Source organism: Bradysia coprophila (genome assembly GCF_014529535.1).
Source record: "Bradysia coprophila strain Holo2 chromosome IV unlocalized genomic scaffold, BU_Bcop_v1 contig_5, whole genome shotgun sequence".
Classification (NCBI taxonomy): Eukaryota; Metazoa; Arthropoda; class Insecta; order Diptera; family Sciaridae; genus Bradysia; species Bradysia coprophila.
This window is the reverse complement of record NW_023503374.1, coordinates 9,188,799-9,209,954: the sequence shown is the minus strand read 5'-3', so window position 1 is coordinate 9,209,954 and position 21,156 is coordinate 9,188,799. Positions and strand designations below refer to the sequence as shown.

Below are 21,156 nucleotides of genomic sequence, written 5' to 3'. Positions count from 1 at the left end.
TCATTCACCAACCGAAAAGAAGGTCAGTCCAACCTTATGCTGTAGATTTGATTTGGTCGCTGTCAAAAATCCAAAACATCTGGGAATATTTTTTTTCCTATTTTGGTCTTTGGATGGTACGGCATGTCACGTCACCGGATATACCATTTAATTTTACACTTTTTAAACCATATTCAAATTTGGAAATTTTTATTTTGACGAAGGGAAATGGAAACTATGTCGCCAACCAGCAAGTGAGATGATTCTCTTTTCATGACATAGTAATATGGTCTTAGTCTTATATTCTGCGTTCAGTTTCCAGAGTTTCCCAAACAAAGATTAACTATGAATTCTAATCTAATGCAACTTAAATAGCAACTAATGAAGTAAATGATTTTTTGTTAAGTGGCACCGGCACTTAGCTAAAATTGTAGCCAACATTTGCTTGTTTCGTATTTCATTTTTGTTAATATATTTTCATCAGATTCCTTTTTGAAAAATGTACGACCGCAATTCCGACCACGTCCATGTGTTAGCTTTCAACAGAAATTAGTTTTGGTTGTAGTCGTTTGACCGGTTTGACCAGCTCTGAGGAAAGTGAGCAGTTCAATGAAATTTTCATAAACTGCTCATTGTTCTCAGAGCTGGTCAAATTGCTACAACCAAAATTATTTTCTGTTGAAAGCTAACACATTCGTGGTCGGAATTGCGGTCGTACATTTTTGAAAAAGGATTCTGGTGGAAAGATATCATCAAAAGTAAACTAAAAACCAGTATTTAAAAATCGTCCTAATGTATGCTTTTCGTCATAGTACCGGTGCCTCTTAAACAATCCGCAAGAATTACACCAAAAGAAGTAACAGATTCTATAATTACATTTGGTCGTTTCAGTCATCATCCTTTTTTTCTTTTAACTGATTTCTGTTTTTTTAATGTTTAAACCTTCGAATAGAAGCGAATGTTTCTACTTTTTACTATGTTGACGAATGCTTCTGGGAAAGCACTGCTGTCGTATACTATACACTTGTCATGAAAAACTGAACAAAAAACTGTAGAAATGAAATACTTACATGCGGTACACGTTATACCGTCCCTGTTTTATGTTTCCTCTGTGGTTTTTACTTTTGTTTCGATTATTCTTTCTCCGATTTATGAAAGGGTTGTAGTTGTTTTTCTATTAATCTTTAACCCATCCACGGATCAATTATTCAATTAATTTTTTTCGTTGATTGAATTGATGACATTTATGAATTAGCGATTGGTTTTACACTTTATTTATAGTGCAGCATATCGAATATAAAAACGTCTTGCCGTATATTGTGGATGCTCAGTCGTTCACTCACATTTTGCTCGATCGGTTGATCATGTTCGGGCGAGCGGTTTTATTTTCTTTGTACATTTTTGCCACTTGTGTTATGGCGGACATTCGTTCCTGTAATGAAGTTATTGAATATAGTGATCCGAGAAATAACTTTTTCGTAGGAAATATTACGTCGAAGTTGGTGCGGAAGCGACAAGTTGATCCTATTTTTATTGGTCATCCGAAGACACAAGTAATTTAGAAAATTTTATTTGTAGAAGTAACCCCTTACAATTTTCAAGTTTGAATTTTCGTAAATCATTTTATTTTTTTGTGCCCTGTCACAGCAAGAAATTTGGCATCAAAATTTTAAAGTTGAATCGATAATAAAAGTTGAAGACATACTTGTTCAATTATTGATCAAAATCGTCGAGATTTATTTGAAAGACTGCATACCCATTGTTGTCTACGACAAGTATGTCGAGGAATCAGATGGAGTCATTCTACAAAGATTGTTTACGGTAAAGAAATTCAGTGAAGAGTATAAAGTTCACTGCATTCTTGTTAATTCACTGCACTCTAGAACCTGAACATAACATACATTCACGGTAAAATCGACCGCAACTACAAGCTGGTGAATAAATTTATCCTACAACCACTGGATTCGAGATGTCGGAGTTATATACTGTTCCTATCAGACATTCTTCGTGCTAGAGACATTCTTGGACCACAAACAACGAGCCGTGTCGTAATTGTGTCGAGATCTACGCAATGGAAGCAGCTGGAATTTCTGTCATCGAAGTCTGCGAGTGATTTGATCAATTTAATTGTCATTGGGGAGTCAGTTGGGGTGGACAGTAATAAGGTTCTTCAATCGTAAAATGAAAACATCTGAACTCATAAATCTGACCTCAATTTCATCGTGTAGGATCATCCTTACGTATTGTACACCCACAGACTATACACTGATGGCCTTGGATCCAATGTTCCAGTGGTGCTCACTTCGTGGATGAACAAAAAACTTTCGCGTCCCCATTTAAATCTCTTTCCAAGAAAATTCCTTAAAGGATTTGCTGGGCATCGTTTTACTGTTTCGGGGTATCATAAGCCTCCGTTCGTAGTTAAAAAGGTATGGACGGATGGTGTTGGAAACACAGCAATCACTTGGGATGGATATGAATTCCGTATAATGAAAATTTTATCACAAAGACTCAATTTCACCTTTGACGTAATCGAACCAACGACCAAGAATAAATTAGGGTAAATGTGTATGTAGAGTGTTTCGAGGTGCGAATCTTACGAAATCAAATATTAACAGGCCGACCTATGGAGTGATCGAGGACGTTTCTCGTCGTCGAGCTGATGTTGGATTAGCAGGAGCGTATGTGGCCTCCGAACGCCTTAGCTTAGTAGATATGTCTACCCAACATTCGTCCGATTGTGCTGCTTTTATAACGTTGGCATCTAAAGCTTTACCGCGGTTAGTTTATGAATCGCAAATATTCACAGAGAAATTATTAACGAGACGTTTACTAGATATCGGGCAATAATGGGTCCGTTCCAGTGGCCTGTGTGGGTGGCTATTACAGCGATTTATCTTCTAGCTATTTTTCCTCTTGGTAATAAAGTTTACTTTAACTTACATTTTACGTTTACGAAACTAATCCGCTGTTGATACATCCGTAAGCATTCTCTGACAAACTAACATTGAGCCACTTGATTGGCAATTGGAGTGAAATTGAGAACATGTTTTGGTACGTCTTCGGAACATTCACAAACAGTCTTTCATTTACTGGACGTAATTCGTGGAGCTGCACCAAAAAAAGTTCAACGAGATTGTTGATTGGTAAGCAGAAATAGAAACATCAAAACGCTAGGTGAATCAGCTGCTCCTAATAACTATTGTTACAGGATGGTATTGGGTGTTTACCATAATTATAACAGCTTGCTACACCAGCTCAATTATTGCTTTCGTCACTTTGCCCATTTTTCCGGAAACAGTTGGTACCGATTTAGTGACATTTTCTTCTTGAATATTCGAATAACTTGAAATTTTCTCAGATTCGATTTCCGGACTGTTGAACGGATTTTTTCGTGTTGGTACTTTGGGTAAGCTTTACGGTTACGTTATTGTTTGTGCATTTTTATTCTGACGAGTGGGAAGTTTGTAGTTAAATCCAAATAACGAATTTTCACCTGTCCGATTCTATTCTTTTAGTTGATTTCTGTATTCTCACTTTTGTTAAATTTGCTCGAACCCTTTCGCACATGGCAAGCTTATCAGCATTTTTACTATCGGGTCTACTACTTCGTTTGCTCTAAGTGTTTTCAAAAGATTATTTCAAATCTTTTACTTCTTTTTTTTTGAACATTTGTTTTACCATTAGAGTTCGCTACAGTTTTGCGTCATCGATAACATTATGATAGTCATGTGTTAGAAGGTTACAATTAAGTCATTACATAAATTGCAGACGTGGTTTACATTGCTCCAGTTATGGCACGGGCGTTTTTAAGCTTTTTGAGTTTTTACACACTTTTTTTCTATCAATTCCTAGACTCTTACTTTCCGAAAAAGTGTGTATAATACCTTTTTGCAATTACACACTTTTTCATTTTTTAGAGTAAAATGTCGTTGAGTTTTGACATGGGTACTGAGTAGACGTCTTTTTTACATTCCTGCACGATATTTCATCGTTTATCATTTTCGAGTCATTCTTCGGTTATCCCAGCTATTGCAAGTCTATTGTCATCGAATGCAGTTGTTGGATTTGTTGGAGTTCAGTGTTTTACCAACTCTAATTCAAAAAATTCATCGTTTTCTGTTGACGCTGTGCTCGTTTGAGGTTATGTCTTTTGCGTGCTGCCGTTTTTGATTGATTATCTTCTTGAAACTCATCATATTGGCTGCTGGAAGTTATTTACGTCAAGTACAGCTGCCTGTGTTCGTCGCAATCACCCAGGCCTATTGCATCCTCGTCATTCTATCGTCGTAACATTGTTCAAGCTTCATCAGATCAGAGTTCACATCGTATTACACCAGCTGTACTACACCTGTATCACATCAATATTCTGCGTATCGTTCAAATCAACGTGAGCTGTGTCCGTGTTTTGGAAGCACGGTTCACTTCTCCTCTGGATTGCTTTGCTTCAAGTTGTTGTATCACTTTTCTATTCCTGAAAATTGACATCAGCCTGTCGCCTCTACGTATTCTACTTTCGGTCATCCAACATTTGCTAGAAATTTTCTGTGAGTTCTCATCGCAGAATGACCAAACCAAAGCATCCGAAACGTGGTTTTAATGATGTTGATCCGGTGGATGACACGAAAGAACCGCAAGATTTGGACCTTAAGTCATTGATGCTGTCACTATCGGCCAAGATGGATACACTTGGCACCACCCTGTCGAATGTTGATAGTCGGTTGAACACGAAAATGGAGCAGTTGGAATCATCAATGTCGACTATGATCAAAGGAGTTCAGCTTGAAATGGAAAATCGTCTAACATCTTTTACCGCCGACGTTAATCAACGTTTCTCGGGTGTGGAGTCGTCGACTATTTTGAAATGCGATGAAGCCATGCAGAAAGCTTCGAACGAATTGTCTTCTCGTTTTGACGATATGCGGGCGCTTCTCGAATGGCGGATTGACAAACTTGAACGATTGTCCATGGATAAAGAACTTATTATCAGTGGTGTACCGGTTGAGCAAAACGACAACCCGTTTGGTGTCCTGGGTGACATTTGTTCCGTTCTGAAGTGCAACCTCAGCGATCGTGACTTTGTGTCTGCATACCGCCTTCGACCTAAAAATTCTAATTCAAACACCAGATCGATTCGTTCAGCACCTATTGTTGTTAAGGCTTGTGGCGTTTGGGTCAAGGATGAATTGATGTCGGCTTACTTGAAGAAAAGAAACCTAAATCTCAAGGACATTGGCTTTCAAACAGCTTCAAGAATTTATATCAACGAAAGTCTCACCAAGGCAAATCGTGAAATTTTCAACTTGGCTGCTGAAGCTAAAAAAGATGGGCATATTCTGAAATACTTCTCGAGGAATGGTTTGATTCACGTGCAACGCGTCGCTAATGCCAAACCCGTCATGATTCATCACATCAGTGAACTGATACAAATCCTGCCTTTGGGTTTTGACAGAGCATCGTCATCTGGTTCTCGTCGCATTCGAAATCATACCCCAGCGCCGTTACCAATGAATCATCACAATCAACTTAAAGATACTCCTGATATGAATGACAATACTGCAGCTTTGCCAACGATGCCTACGACTTCTGATTCAATGGATACTAATCATGGGGATGCCGGTGATTCAACACTATCAATGACGAAGTAGCTTATCTCTTGATGACTGCTTGCTCATCGGTGATGGAATGGAATGATTAATGGTCTGATCTTTTTTGTTTTTGATTCTTTTTCCAAATTTCTTTTTTTTTGTATTTTAATTTTGCTTTTTTCGAATTTTTCACGTTTCTTTCTCTCGAATTGCAATATAGAACTTAGTCATTGTGATGGAATTTGTTTCTACTGCTGCTATCTCACATCATCTTGATATCGGCGTCGTCACATCACACACTTGCTTGCTGCTTCGAGTATATGATGTCTTCTAACGCGAATGTTACAGGAAGCACCGGTAGCAGTGGTTCGGTATGTATACCTAATGTAATGCTTAAATCGACTTTAAAAGCGTCTGGCGATGTGTTACACTTCTGTCATGTGAACGCCGGTAGTCTTCCTCCGAAGATTGATGAGTTTCGCTCGTTTTTCGAGGGCACATGCCTGGATCTCATCGCTGTTTCTGAGACTTGGTGTAAGAGTTATCATTCTAACAAGCTTGTCTCCATTCCCGGTTTTGAAATCTTGCGTAATGATCGTCATGTTAAGAGGAGTGGAGGTGTCATTTTGTATGTACGTAGTGGCCTTAACTACAAGGTGTTGGAGGTGTCGGATAAAATTTCTTCCGAATACATTTTCATCGAGGTGATTTTCCCTGACTCGAAGATGTTGGTTGGAGCCTACTACAAAGCTCCAAAGGTTGACGAACTTGATGTCTTTAGGAATGTTCTTCTCGATATTACAGTCCCGTACGATGACGCCTTGTTGCTTGGTGACTTTAACGAAAATCAGCTTGGAGCCATCAATGGTTCTTGTCTGCGATGTGTAGGTGGTACTTGTACCAATTGTCTTTTTGCTGAAATCATTGGGCAGTTTGGCTTTACTTCGATTGGCACTATTCCGTCCCACTATCCAGTTGGCGAGAGACCCTCGCTTATAGATCTCTGCCTTTCCAATAGGCCTGAGAAGGTGGTTTTCTTCATTCAGATATCTCATGGGCTGTCAAAGCACGATCTTATTTTTGGGTCCTATCTATGTAATAAGGGTGGGCTTAAGAAATCAACGCGGCTCAGGAGAAATCTTTTCAAAGTTGATAAGGATAGGCTTTTTTCCCATCTTTCGTCGGTTGATTGGAGTTTTGTCTTCAATACTGTGGACGTAACTAGTAAAGTTGCCGCCTTTAACGAACTAATTCAAACAGTGCTCGATGTTCATGCGCCTCTCTTGCCTGTCAAGGAAAAGGACCCCTTACTTTCTACGAAGCCTTGGTTCAATAATGATGTGCGGCGTGCTTTATTGGAAAGAGATATTGCTGAGTTTGAGTATCGTAGGGGGCGAGCTACCTTGGCTCACTATCGTCGGCTACGAAATCGTGCCACTAATCTCATTAAGCGAGTCAAATTTGATTTTTTGAGTCCTAAGCTGGACGCTAAGCTCGGTTCGAAAGCGCTATGGCGTAACCTTCGCGAAATTGGAGCAGTTTCTTCGCGTGATGTTAAGCCGACCTTCACTGCTGGTGATTTTAATGCCTACTTGACCTCGTCAGTTGACAGTGATTCTGCTGCTAGTGCCACTGATTTCCGTGCTAGCAATTTCGTCTCCGGTTCTACTTTTAGCTTCACGAACGTTACTAGTTTAGATGTCGTGAGGGCAGTTAAGTCGATTCGGTCGAATTCTTTGGGCTTAGACAACGTTCCTTTGGTGTTTGTTAGGATGACTTTGCCCTTTGTTTTGCCCGTCTTGACTCACATTGTTAACCACTGCTTTACGTCGTCGAGTGTTCCGCGGGCGTGGAAGTTATCGAAGGTTATACCTGTTCACAAGAAGTGTAGAAATCGTGGCCTTGAAGATTTTCGTCCAATCAGCATTTTGCCTTGCCTCTCCAAGGTTTTCGAGATACTGGCTAAGGAACAGATCACTTCTTATCTGGAAATGAAACATTTGCAGGATGATTACCAATCCGGCTTTCGAACGTTCCATAGTACGAACGCTGCCTTACTGCGTGTTTCAGATGAGATTAGAAAGTCGTTTGAGAAGAAACTCTTGACCTTTATGGTTTTGCTTGATTTCTCCAAGGCATTTGATACGCTGAATCACGGTAAGCTTCTGTATAAGCTGGCGTCTAACTTCGGTTTTTCGACATCTGCCGTTGCTCTTATCCGTGACTATTTGTCCGAGCGTTTCCAGAGTGTGTGTATTGATGGTCATTTTTCGGATTTTAGCGAGATCAGGGTCGGTGTTCCTCAAGGATCCGTCCTGGGCCCGTTGTTGTTCTCGATGTACATAAATGATTTGCCTGGTTGTCTTAAGGCTTCCTTGCACCACATGTTTGCAGATGATGTGCAGCTCTTTCATTCGTGTGCTGCAGAGAGGATTAACGAGGGTGTATTTAAGATAAACCAGGATTTGTGCGCTGTTAGTCGTTGGGCTAAGGTAAATGGTCTTAAGCTGAATCCGAAGAAATCTCAAGCCATCGTTTTCTCTGAGTCGAGTGGACGATTTCTCTCGTCTGAGGTTCTTCCGTGGATTCTGCTAAACGGTGTAGTTGTTCCGTATGTCGAGAAAGTGCAGAATCTTGGGCTGTTGATGGACAAGAAGTTAACATTCGCGGATCAGGTCAGCGATATATGCTCGAAAGTTTTCGGAAGGCTTCGGAGTCTTTGGCAGAGCAGCCATCTTTTCTCGATTAAGACTCGTATTCTCTTGGTGAAGTCTCTGATCTTGCCAGCCTTCACTTATGGTGAATCTGTTTATTCTACCAACCTGTCTGCCTCGGCTGTTCGATCGCTTGAGAGAGCGTTCTCTGCTTGCGTGCGGTTTGTCTATCGGTTGAGACGTTATGACAGTGCTAGCGGATACGGTAATCAGATTCTTGGGTGTCCGCTAATGACGTATCTCAGGGTAAGGCGCTGTGCTGTTATATACAATTTGACCAGGAGGCGTGAACCTGGTTTTCTTTTCGAGAGACTAAGTGCTGGCAACTCTGTTCGCAGTCGTAGTTTTGTCTTGCCTAGACATTCGTCGGTTCAGTATAATCGCTCATTTTTCGTTCGGACCGTGGCCGACTATAACTCAATACCGGTTCGCATTAGAGAACTTCCTTCGGTGTCAAGGTTTAAAGATGCCAGTGTGATGTTTTTCCAGTCGTTGTTGTCTCGTTTGGGCCCTGTTTCGTGTGCTGCCACCCACGTGCTTGGCGTTTTCTGTAACTTTTTGTGTTTTTTCCTTTTTTCGGTTCTGTCCTATTTTTAGCTTAGCGGGTGTGTGATGTGATCGACCGGTGCACGGTGATGTGAGTAAGTCATAATTTATCTTAAGTTCTTCCTTTCTTAGTTCTATATTGCTCTGCGTGCAGTTTTTCTTTTTTTTGTGTCATCTTTCAAACTAATGTGAAGTATTTGTTTATTTATTTTAATTATTTTTTTTTTGTTTTCGTTTTCTGTTACGGACTGACTTTTGTGAGTTATATTTCGCTATGAACATTAATATAAGGTGTTTCCTTTTGTTCAGTTGAGTCAATAAATTTGAATTTGAATTTGAATTTGAAAATGTGTAATGATTACACACTCGTAGACTGAAGAGTGTATAATTATTACACATTTAACGCAACTCCAAATTTACTCCTTACTATGTACTTGAAATCACAAATTCAGCGTAGAACGTGGCTTCGCTTTTATCTTTCGTTGCTTTTCACAAAAGGAGCACTCACACAATGCGCTAAGAATCTGTTTGCGAATTGGAACGGCTTGTTCCACTTTTTCGTCTTCGGACGATGATGATTTCTTCGATGTATTGAGCGTCTCGATACTTTTTTACTCTTAGCTCTACCCAATTGTTCAATTTTCTCTTTATTCTTTCGAAAAGACTGCAGTAATGTACAGAAAATATTAAAAGAGCGAAGTCAGGTTCGAGTGTCTCATTTGAAATTAAAAAATATTAATTATCAGTTAAATGGATTAAGCTCATAAAGCTTCGTTTGGAATGAGGCCTCAGTTTTTTTGGCAATAAGTCGATTTTTTACATTTTTTATTAGGCATAGTGTGTAATTTTACACACTTTTACTACGAACAAAAAAGTGTGTAAAATACACACTTTCAAAAAGTTTTTACACACAATGTGTAAAATACACGCTTAAAAAAGCCCGTGAGTTATGGAGAACAATTTCCAATTCAAAAATCATCTTTAAGTGTAAGAACATCCACTTAAAGATGATTTTCAATAGGTTCAACTTTACGGGCATGCGCAATAATAATGAATCCAATTTTTAGAAACGATATTATAAAAAGTTAAATTAAAATTATAAAACCGAATTGATACGTTCAGCATGACTAAAGATGGCCAATTTCTTAAACCATAGAAAACGATGGTTGGCAATTTTGGTTTCTAAACTCAAGTCATGCTCAAACATCAAAACTTATCAAAAATCTCGAATTTGTTGTTGATGTTGAAGAGGGACTGAGCAATGTCACCCGTGCTTGGTTTTGGCCGTACGCTTTTATTGGGTCGAAATCCCAGCTGGAATTCATCGTCAGAGACAACTACACGGACGAGTAAGAGTGTTCATCTATTTAAATAGCTTCCTCTTCGTTCAATTTCATATTGTTCAACTCAATTAACAGAGTTCTGGGGAAACGATCAGCTCTCCATATTGGCGAAGAATGTTTGTCTATCTATGGAGTGTCGTTTATGTTTCCAAAAGTAAGCGAGTGTATCATTCATTCACACGATTCACTCCAATTTATTTTAGGATGTTGTCTACACCGAACGGATAAATGATGCCATTTTGCGGCTGTTAGCGTACGGCATTTCAAATAAAATGTTAAGCGAAATGGAATGGGACTTGCAGCGTAAGTCGAAGAAAGCTCTGCTAAAATCGCAAGGAATTAAAACGTTTAAAGTAACGGAATCTGAAGAAAGAGGTCTCACATTGGCTGACACGGTTGGTATTTAAATGCTGTGCAAATGATTTTTAATCTTTGTGATGACGAATTATATTCCAGGAAGGAATGTTTCTGCTAATGGGAATCGGATATATAATCGCTGCATCAGTATTAGTATCGGAAGCTATTGGAGGCTTTGCGAATAAATGTCGAAAAATAGCTAGACGAGTTTCAACAGCCAGCTTAACAATTGGAGAGTCAACTTCCCATCCCAATTCAGTGAGAACGGGTATAACTACCGACAAAGAGGACAACGACGGTTCCTTAGCCTCCAGTTTAATTTTTTCAGCGCCGAGGAATGATTTTTCCGGTAATATCCTACGGAGACGGCAATCTGAACAGATTCCTGGTCGAACCACGATGGCTGGACGGGGACATCAACGCCATAATTCTTTGGTTGAAGTAAGTCATGTACGGCCAACAAATTCTTCTTCCGTTTCAATGCTATCATTGGGTGGAATTGAAGAAAATCAATCTACTGACAATTCACTTAAGTCATCAGAAGTAGATAATGGACGTCAGGAGCATGCAGTAGAAATTAACAGAGTGCAGACACCGTTCAGCTATGTTGATGAGAGCTTTGGCGAAAAGATTGTTCATTCATTGTAGAGCTGATTGAAAATTGTTTAACGAATGTTTTGTTCGGTACGGTACCATTGAATAAATACCATTGATTAATTACTCTTGCAAGCAAATAGTGCAGAGAGTTATTTATCTTTTGCGACAACTATGTCAGCTGTTACAAAGAATCGAAACAGATAAATGTTTCTCATCACAAGGGAGAATCAATCGCTTTTAGAAAAAGCTTTGTTTATGCAAGGTTCTGAAAGAACAGGTTAAGACACTTTCGAGTTGATCACGAAGGCGGTGTGATCAAAATAGGGGATGGAATTTGTTTATGTATTGTCCGTTAACAAGTGGATCGCCACCGGTTTTGAGGGGGTTTTGATTTTTGTTTTTTACATGTTGCCACACATTGTTGACAAATTCAAGATTTTTTATTTACGAAGGTTACGCTGATTGCTTAGTGAAAAAGGACTTCACCTAGCACAAATTAAACGACCTTAGACATATTTGACATTGCAATGTGAGCAACATAGCAAAAATTAATTTCAAACCCCCCCGAAACCCCGTGCTTCCACCTACATAAAAAACACGAACCGAACGAGCCAATCTCAATTTATTTTCCTGTAGCGCCAACTTGGTTTGGAAAATTTTATATGACGATTTCAACTCAACAAAAAAAAAATGTTTTCAAGTTGACTTTTCAAACAATATACATGTTTGAATTGTCAAGATTTGTGTTTCACCCGCCTTCGTAAGTGTCTTACCTGTTCTTTCAGAACCTTGGTACTATGTGCCGAAAAAAAAATCCGATCCGAGGAAAAGCCGATTCTGGTAAAAAGACAGGAAATGAAAACGAATTTTGTGAAAGAACGGCATTTTCCCTTTCAAATACATGTCCGTTAGCACAGTATCGCAGCATTTAAAGTCGATGATGCTCTATCAAATAAAATACGCCTTCATATGAACGGTAATTCTGATATTCGACTGTGTCAAACCGTATAGTACAATCAATTGCATAATACAATTTATTGAGTTTTCAATTTTTCAATTCCTTTCAATTAATGAATTGAAACTATACGCGCAAAGTTTTACAGTTCAAAATATATATAGACGGAACCAGAAACCAAACCACGATACAACTTTTCATTATATTCGGAAATAATAGATAGCTGCACATGTCTTTGACGTGTGTCTGAACTGAAACCTCGGAACCCCTTGAACGCACTCATTACGATACAACTTTTAATTTCATTCGTAAATACTAGGTGGCTGAGGTGGCTACACATATCTTGTATGTGTCTGTGCTCTGTTACATAAATCGTTGTATGAATCTCGGTGCAAAGTAATTTATTAGGTTCACAATGTTCCCCTAAAATAGCTCCTGCACCACATACACGAAAAAAAAAATTCGAAATGTTTTAAAGGCCAGCATATGCGGAGTCGACACCTCTACCAATGACCATAATTTCAGATAAATGCGTTACGTATTGTCGGTGATACGCAACAAAAACTATTTCGGTCAGACCTAGTGCAGACCATTTTTTCATGATTTCTGGCGTTGCAAATGACTCAAGAGGGTCCCCTGATTCAATTACTGTACACCCTCCAAAAATCGCCGATGACTTGTTTTTACGTTGTTTGAAGTTTTGGCAAATTGACTCTTAAACATGTAGACGTAGCAAGAGAAGTAGTTATTGTCAATGAAAGGATATTCTATAGGTATGGTCTAATGTATAGAGCTACCGTCTAATGTCAAAATGTGTATGGAGATGAGGAAATAGCGACTTCATATACAAACTCACCTTTCAATGATTTTCGTGTTTATATGAAATCGCTATTTCTTCCGGTTTGTATGTACCTGGTTTGCACTTTCATTGGCTATTGTAGCTAGAACAAGGCGATATTTTAAGCAAATGAAGTATATCAAATCTGATATTTGCTTTACGTAATGGGTTGACAAGTGAATACAGATCTAGTGAAAACTTACCAGCTGACGCGTCAATTTTTTGCCCTGTAATACAGACAATACTTGAGCGGCATCATCAGACAAAAAGTTGAGAATCTGTTTAACATACAATTTTCTGTTTTATTTCTTATCGAATTAAGAATTGCTCCGAAATTACAATAAATTTCAAAGGACTTTTACAAGCTTTCCATCATACTATTAATATGTACAAATTAAGAGCATATATACGTTTGGTACTATGGTGAAACATTGACAACACTAAATTTATATTTTTACAAAATTTCTTATCACTACTGGCCGCTACTGTAAGCTGGTTCCGGATGATGGTAGCCCACGTAATTGGTTGTGTTAAATAGACGACTAAAATTAGTGTCCATTGTCGGGCTTACAGATATAACGGGCATAAGTTCTCTGAAATCAAAGCTAAAGAAATATTCGGTTCGTTTCAAATATTTTTAGAAAATAGACATAAAAGGATGACGATAGTGTGGAGTATTTGGGTACTGCTCAATATCTGTTATGTTATGATATCGGCAGTAATGAATCGATATTCATCTAGATATAACCCTTTTATAAAGCACACCTTTTGTTAAGACAAATGAAGGAAAAGATTTTGCACCAAACCACTCTAAAGAAGATGCTTGGAAGTTAGCAAGGATTCAGAACGTATAATTATATGACACAGAGTTTCATTTTTCATTGCAAAAGCAGTGTTAATCATCTGTCATCCACAAGGACTACAAAGATGAGCCACGAGCTCTAGCTTATATGGATTTATATTGTATGTCTAAACGAATGAAGTAAAAGAATTTGTATCGATCTCTTGTCATAATACTCGATATTCATTCTGGTTATGTATATGCTTACCGTCTGTGAAAGATTAAGAAAAATAGCAATGCAATTCAAACACGTCTTCTTCTTAAGAACTGAAGAATTGACTTCAACGCGATTGATGTAAACAATTCATTTTTCAACAAGATCAAAAACAAAAACATCGCAAAACTTTGCTACACTGACCGCATACATTATACAAGCCAAACAAACTAAATTAATTGTTAAACTGTTGCAGTCGTGTGATACAGTCTAAACAAACGTGATCGGTTGTATGTTAACTATTACTGTAAGCATCAGAGAGATTCTTTATCGATGATACAGCAGGTGATTTTATTGCGGGTAAATGATCGGAAAATATTATGAAACGGAATTATATTTTTAGCGGCTCACGGAGATACAGTCAGTTATTAGAAATTGTAGTTTAAAGTATGATTTTGGTATATTGGAGTTGGAGAAGATGAGGCACTTACGCAGTCGGTGTAATGTATTCACTGATAAGATGTGAGCCCATAAAGTCTCGAAATTCCTTCAAAACGACGATCAAAATATGGCTATGGTGCGGTTGAATGAAGTTTTATTGTGAATGCACTTTTGATTATTCTAAATATTATTAGTCAGCTCCGTAGGTCCGAACAAGAATTCACAAAATTAATTTTCAGACAATTTTTTTGTAGAACCTTGTTCAGAGCTCCGCGCTGATCCAAATATATCAAAAGCACTTTCACCATGTCAATAAAACTTCATGTAATTGGACCGTGATAGATCTATCTCTTGTCAGTAGCGATATGTTAGACTTGTATATGATCTCCTTCGAGATCAGATTGTGCAAAATATTTGTAAAGAGCTTCGTGTTTCCTATTTGCATTGTACCGAAATACTCGATATAATTTCACTAAGTCAGTTTCGCTCAAAACTCTAAGAAGAATTCTACAAGCTGTAAATATCATTATCGATCGTCTAAACGATGGAACATTGCAAACATTGAAATAAATCAAATAATTTCTATCCCAGAAAATAAAATAAAAACCGACAGTTTTAAATACCCAATATGATCTCGACCATGCCCTATAATCTATCTATTCAGTCACAAAATGTTCATATTGCCATCACAAAATGCATATATTTTCAAATGGGAAATTATTTATGGTCAAAATCCGTATACAGAAAATTGAATGTAGCACATGTGGTTGGAACGATATAATATAATTTTCATTATAATATAGGCATATGTGTCATTTGAACAAACGAAATACTTACACTCTGCTCTGCGGGGTGCGATCCCTTTGTCTTCGATTTTTAAACCAATTAGACACTTGCGTTAAAGTGAGACCCGTTTTTTTGGCTAAAGTTTTTTTCTCGTCCGGTGTGGGATATCTGTAATAATTCAGATACAACGTAAAATGTAGCACATCGTAGATTAAAAATGTGGAAAAATTGAAGATTGCTAAAAAATTGTGAAAGCGAAATGAAACTGCAATGAACAAGAGATCAATCTTCTGATTACAGTTCAGTTCTATCAAAAATTTATTCGAAATTGTTCACAATCCTCCAATTTGCAAATCACTACACGAACCTATTTCTCGTATAGCAATCCTTCAAAGCGTTACGACTTTTCTCCTTGAAACAATAAATCGTCTCCTCTCCATCCCAAATTGTCTTTGGAAGTGGATACTTCTTCCGTAGTCTGTATTTGTCGACAGCACCTTTATGAAGTTCAATTTTTGTTGTTTTAATTCGATTCACTCGAAACTGACTGAATCATTTTGAGCACTTACCCAATGGTCGTCCTCTCACTTTCTCTGCCTCCTTGTAGTGTGCCTTGAACCACAAACTTTGTAATTCAGTGTGCAAAGACGAGGTGAAGAAATGCGATTCCAGTAAGTTGTATAGTTCGTGAAACAAACCTCGATGGTAAGCGACCATTGCTCGAGCTCTGCAATACGACTTTTTAATTCAATTTATTCTTCGAAGCTTTTGCCTCCTTTTTCGAATTAATGGAATTATTTCCTTCATTTTTCTATCAATCTATTTCAACCTTTCACATAATGCATGCAATCATATCAGCAATATCATTGACGAGTCTTTTGATATAGAATTCTCAACAAATGGACACGAAATCTGTTACTTCATTATTACTTCGTGAGTAAGAGCACACAACAAGTATTGTTCGCTTATTTTCGTCGTCACTGTCAATAACAGATGACTTTTATGTCTGCAACAGGTTGCTAATATCTCATTTTATTCTACGAATTCTTCCGTGACTCGGTATCATTCCAGAAACCAGAAATTTGTACTGATATAGACGACGGCAAAACTTGCTTCCAGGTAGCCTAATATCACCTACCACAAAACATTGGCGTCCTGAATATTCTTTCCTGGATCTGTAATATGATCTAGGACAGATTATTCAGGACGCTAATTTTTCATGGCAGGTGATATGTTATTACACTTATTATTTGAAACTTAAACCAATTTGAAAATAAATGAAAATTTCGGAAATAATTTCATCAAAGAGTGAAACTTTAAAAATCACTTTCCTACAAACCTTAAAACACTTTCATTTGTCCGAAAAATATCGTTTGATGGTAGACTCCACAAAAACGAAGCTAATTTCTCTACGTCGCCCTTTTGCTGAAGAGCTTCGCATAGACATGTTACCTGGTGAATTATGTAGTAGAATTAACTCAACTAAACAATTTAAATTTAATTTAAAAAAATTACTTGATCCGGAGTAAATGTAAGATATCTACGGCCAATATCTATGTTGACTGAATTTGAATACTGATTGTCTGACTCCCTGGTTATTTGCATCGGATCTAGTGGTTCTAATAATAAATTTCATTAACATTTGTTTGTAAACATTTTTATTATAAAAATTACTATCGTAGCATCCTAGCTCATTTGTTACTCTTGGTGTGAAATCATCTACAGATTTACGTCCGAATTCTTTATCAGCAGTAAAGGTTTGTAGCTTTTCTGAGAAGAATAATGTCTTACATGATTCTCGATAGCCTGGTAAAGATATAAGTAGTAATGAGTTATGAAATTGGTCAAACGCTACACTGATTTTATTCGAAAGTCTAGCAAGTTTAGTGAAGTAAACACTTGAGGTACTAAATATGTGTAAATTAAAGCGTTTACTTGTACAGCAGGCGACGACAGCGGTCAATACTTTTAGGAGGGACTTATAATTTATGGATAGGCCTAGATTTTGAGAATTGGACAATTCATTTCAGTAGATCCAAGTTTGAATTTTAATAGGTTGACTATGAAAGTGGAATTTGACAGTCAAAGCTCCTTACTTCTATTGTCCAAAGTGGCTATCTAGTGTTTCAAACAGAATCTATTATTTCACTAATTCTTACAGGCTTTAACATTTCAAATGTCTCGCTGTCAATTTTTTCAAAGAATGTCATTGTAAATTCGCAATGACACAATGAAATCTTCAGAAAAATTTGACAGTGAGACATTTGAAATGTTAAAGACTGTATATACATTTTGTTACAATGGACTTCATTAATCAAATCTTATTGCTTGTTTTTTGTCGACGCTATCGATAACAAATGTTTTGTCGACGCTATCGATAACAGATGATATAGCTTTTAAGCCAACATAGTGCTCAATTTTTGGTGAACGAGGTTCATTTCATCACATTGGCTACCGGAGGTTGAAAATGAGGTACACTTGGAATACCAAAGAGTAATGTGCAGAATTCTTCGGGTGATTTTATTTTTGGCGATTAACTTCTTAAAAAAGTTCAAATATTGATCGAATATTGGGCGCTGAAAGACCTTCAAGTCACCGGTTGGTCCAAGTGCACCTTCGGGCGGTATATAATTGGACGAACTGTTATAAACTAAGGTTATTAAAATAGCCCGAAGAATTCGCGATATTACTCTTAACGATTAACTGAGTCTTTGTGCAAAATGTTCAGTTGTTATTATATTTTAAAGCTTAGATCCATTCCAACAAGCCAAAAATATTTTTTCATTTTCCCTATAAGTTGGTGAGATTTGGAAACGTACAAATGAAACAGAGAAGTTATTGTGGGAAAGAAGGAATATTCCCAGACACATAATTTATATAAAAAGAAAATACCATTGTACCGCAAAGAAAAACAAGAAATTATCGCTAAGAACTGTTTTGGCGACAATTTCGTTTATCTTGACGGTCAGATTTTTATTTATTTATTTTACATGCTTATGCACGGTAAAATGTACTTTTCCTAACTACAATGTGTTCATCTTTAAAAAAAACGCATTTTTCGATTTATCAGAGTTTAAATGTCAATGTTGACAGTCAATTAAGTGCTACCCAGTTTATGATATTTTGGCGTGAAATTTGAATTCGCTAAGCGATTTTCAAATTTTGTGGCAAAATGTCATAACCTGTAAACACTTTATTGACTGGAAATATTGATGACTTTTAAAACTAAAAAATCTCAAATATTTTCCGAACTAAAAAAGCCCACTGTAGTGTTAAAATATCGCGACTAGGTCGCTTATTTCCTACGTCGTTCAGGAAAAGCGTTGTTGAATTCGATTCCAGCACTCGCCTCCGGCTCGAGCTGGAAACCTACCATTCGCTAAAAAAGCATTTAAGCATGCGTTTAGAAAATAACTATTACGTCACTGTTTCAGATAATTGCTTGTAAGTTATTATTGTTTTAGCTTGTGTGATTATTTCACTCGCCTTCGGCTTCTTTTGAAAAGCTCACACTTTCCAAAACAATTTACAAAACTTACAGAACTTACAAGAAAGGACGTTATATACTATTTTTGATTGTCCCACTCGGATTGCGGCCTCGACCGTTTACACATCTAAAGCCTAAACAATCTTTTATCACTATGTTGCAGAAATAACTATCTGAATAGCTACTAATTGTCTTCTAAGCTGTGCGGTACGGTAGCCATTGAGAAAAAATACAATTGTAACTCAATTTTTAGGCTCTGAAATAGGACCTTATTACCCAAACCTATGAATACGCACTTCATCTATGGCTTTCTAACAAATAATTCGATGCCCTACACTCTTGATAGATTTTATAGAAAAAATATTATTTTACTGTAATCAATCTCTATAACGTATGCAACCATGAATGGTACACCACGTACACCCACATTTATCATGATTTAATGACACAGTTTAAGAATTTCGGAATTACTCTATCGCACCTGTATTATTTATGAACACTAATTGAGAATAATTGTTTTGCATTGACGAGGCATTATCCGAATGACTTGAATTAGTCGAGTCCATATCGTCGAGAACGTTATCCATTTTTTCTGTTAGCACCGCACTTAATGTTACACAATTTTCAGTGTTTAATCCACAGTATGCACAACCCTTTTTTTTAAGCAAATATGCAGCTAACAATCAAAACTAATATTCATCAACCGAAACATGATTCACTGAAAACGTTTACTATCGAACTGAATGGACAATTCAGATTATTAACATAAGGAGTCCCTTTTTTCGAATCGTCGTTGTGCGCATGACCTTCAATGTATATTTGTCGAGTGTGATTTAATACACATAATGCAAATACAATGCATAAGACCTCTCGAAAATATATAGTAGAAAATTGGTTAGGGATGCAAAAGTAGGATGTTTTATGCTGTAAAGGTGTATTGAGGCTCCGCCTTTTTCTTATATCATAATGTCGGAAACGCTGAGATCTTGTTGAAGATGGTACATAACGAATCCAGATTTTACGATTTACTTTATTTTGTTTATTATGACGAGAAAGTATGCACAACGTCTTGCTCTTAGATGATTCATTAGATAGAATTTCTGTGATATTCACATCATCTTTATTATGCAATGAAAGAAGCAATACATTTTCGTCAAAAAAGACTTTCTGTGATTTGGAAATTTGTCTGGTTTTTGGCGCGTTATGTTACAATTCTAATAGCCGTGGATAAACGGTAATTATATTTCGACCTGGATTTTTATTTGAGTTTTTAGTTTCTCTCAAATCTAAATTTTTGGTTTTTTCTTCCTGTTTTTTTTCCAGTTTTTACTAGTCTTTCTCAGTTTTTTGATGATTTTTTTTTTGTATTTCATCAGTTTTTTGATCTCATTTTTGGTAGTTTTATTTTAGTTTAAGGTCTCTTCGAACTTGGGTTTCCCTATTTATCCATCCCTTGGTAATAGCTTTACAACCTTCGTAAATTATTGCTTCAGGGCTTATTATTATTGGTAATCTTAACTCTAAAAATTCAGAATCCTGTCATCATAATTATTAGGAATTTTTCCGAATGTTAAAAACTAAATAGGCCCTGTATTGCTTCAACTCGAGACTTTATGTTTTCATATTATCGACATCGAATGCAATACTCGGTGTATTTGGGACTAAACCTGTCTCGCCCGTTTCTCTTCAACATTGAAGAGTACATCTGAAGTGAATCATAACTCGCCGATCATTCATTCATTCATTCCTGGGCCCAATACCATATCTGTATATAGAAATACAGTTAAAACCATCTCTGATACATCTCCTGGCCCAAATACACCGAGACAGTATATAATTCTACTTCTTCAAACTACTGTCATCTATCGAGATCCTGGAAGGAGCGTGAATATATTATAATTATGTTGCCCAATACAAATTCAAGTTCAAATTCAAATTTAAAATCGTAGGTACCGCCTGACGCTTCCGTTATCGTTCTCTTGTTTAGTATATTGGTGCTGAAACCATTAAAGTTGAAGATTTGACAACCATTCTTTGATCAGATGGAACTAACAGATTTAGTCGATACATCATAATACTATAAATTAAGATTGGCTCACCTAGTTTGTGTATATTACGTAGGTGGAAGCACGGGGTTTCAGGTGGTTTCGAACATTTAGTTTTTTCATGTTGCAGATATTGCAGTGTCAAATTCTGTCCAAGATGTGACATATTTGCAAGGTATTGGCCTTTTTCACAAAGTATAATCAGCATAACCTTCGTAAAAAGAATCTTGAATCTGACAAGAGCACGTGTGCCAACGTGTAAAAAACAAATGTTCAAAACTCCCTGCTGAACCGTGGCGATCCTCTTGTCAAACGGACAGTACATAAACAAATTCCATCATTTATCATTCAAATATATACGATAAAGATAAAAGTGATATTGTCTTTCGCTCAATTTCGCTGAAATTTTAAAGAAAATACTCCGCATTTAACGCCTTATAAATTATCGTCTAATATCAATCACAGCAAGACAACCCTTATTTTTT

At 37.0% G+C, this 21,156-nt stretch overlaps 2 protein-coding genes across 5 annotated transcripts; one reads left to right on the top strand and one right to left on the bottom strand.

Moving 5' to 3' along the window:
• Positions 1 to 1,275: 1,275 nt before the first annotated feature.
• On the top strand, positions 1,276 to 11,261 carry LOC119072062 (ionotropic receptor 21a). Its single transcript, XM_037177197.1, has 13 exons — positions 1,276 to 1,532; positions 1,627 to 1,800; positions 1,863 to 2,144; positions 2,208 to 2,539; positions 2,598 to 2,759; positions 2,816 to 2,898; positions 2,967 to 3,125; positions 3,191 to 3,283; positions 3,341 to 3,388; positions 9,984 to 10,176; positions 10,246 to 10,324; positions 10,374 to 10,565; positions 10,627 to 11,261. Exons 1-13 carry the CDS (start codon positions 1,344 to 1,346, stop codon positions 11,173 to 11,175), a joined length of 2,535 nt encoding a protein of 844 aa, XP_037033092.1. The 5' UTR covers positions 1,276 to 1,343; the 3' UTR covers positions 11,176 to 11,261.
• A 1,940-nt stretch (positions 11,262 to 13,201) lies between these two features.
• LOC119072080 (homeobox protein six1) lies at positions 13,202 to 19,354 on the bottom strand. Of its 4 annotated transcripts, none has more exons than XM_037177231.1 (8): positions 19,108 to 19,354; positions 16,814 to 16,945; positions 16,655 to 16,758; positions 16,479 to 16,591; positions 15,709 to 15,866; positions 15,507 to 15,636; positions 15,191 to 15,307; positions 13,202 to 13,522 (listed from the first exon to the last, which is right to left on the bottom strand). In XM_037177231.1, the coding sequence occupies exons 1-8, from the start codon at positions 19,211 to 19,213 to the stop codon at positions 13,390 to 13,392; spliced, it is 993 nt and encodes a 330-aa protein (XP_037033126.1). In that variant the 5' UTR covers positions 19,214 to 19,354; the 3' UTR covers positions 13,202 to 13,389. The 4 variants fall into 4 exon arrangements, with proteins under 4 accessions (XP_037033126.1, XP_037033127.1, XP_037033128.1 ...); XM_037177232.1 differs by having other exon boundaries at positions 13,202 to 13,510; XM_037177233.1 differs by having other exon boundaries at positions 16,814 to 16,909.
• Between the last annotated feature and the right edge of the window lie 1,802 nt (positions 19,355 to 21,156).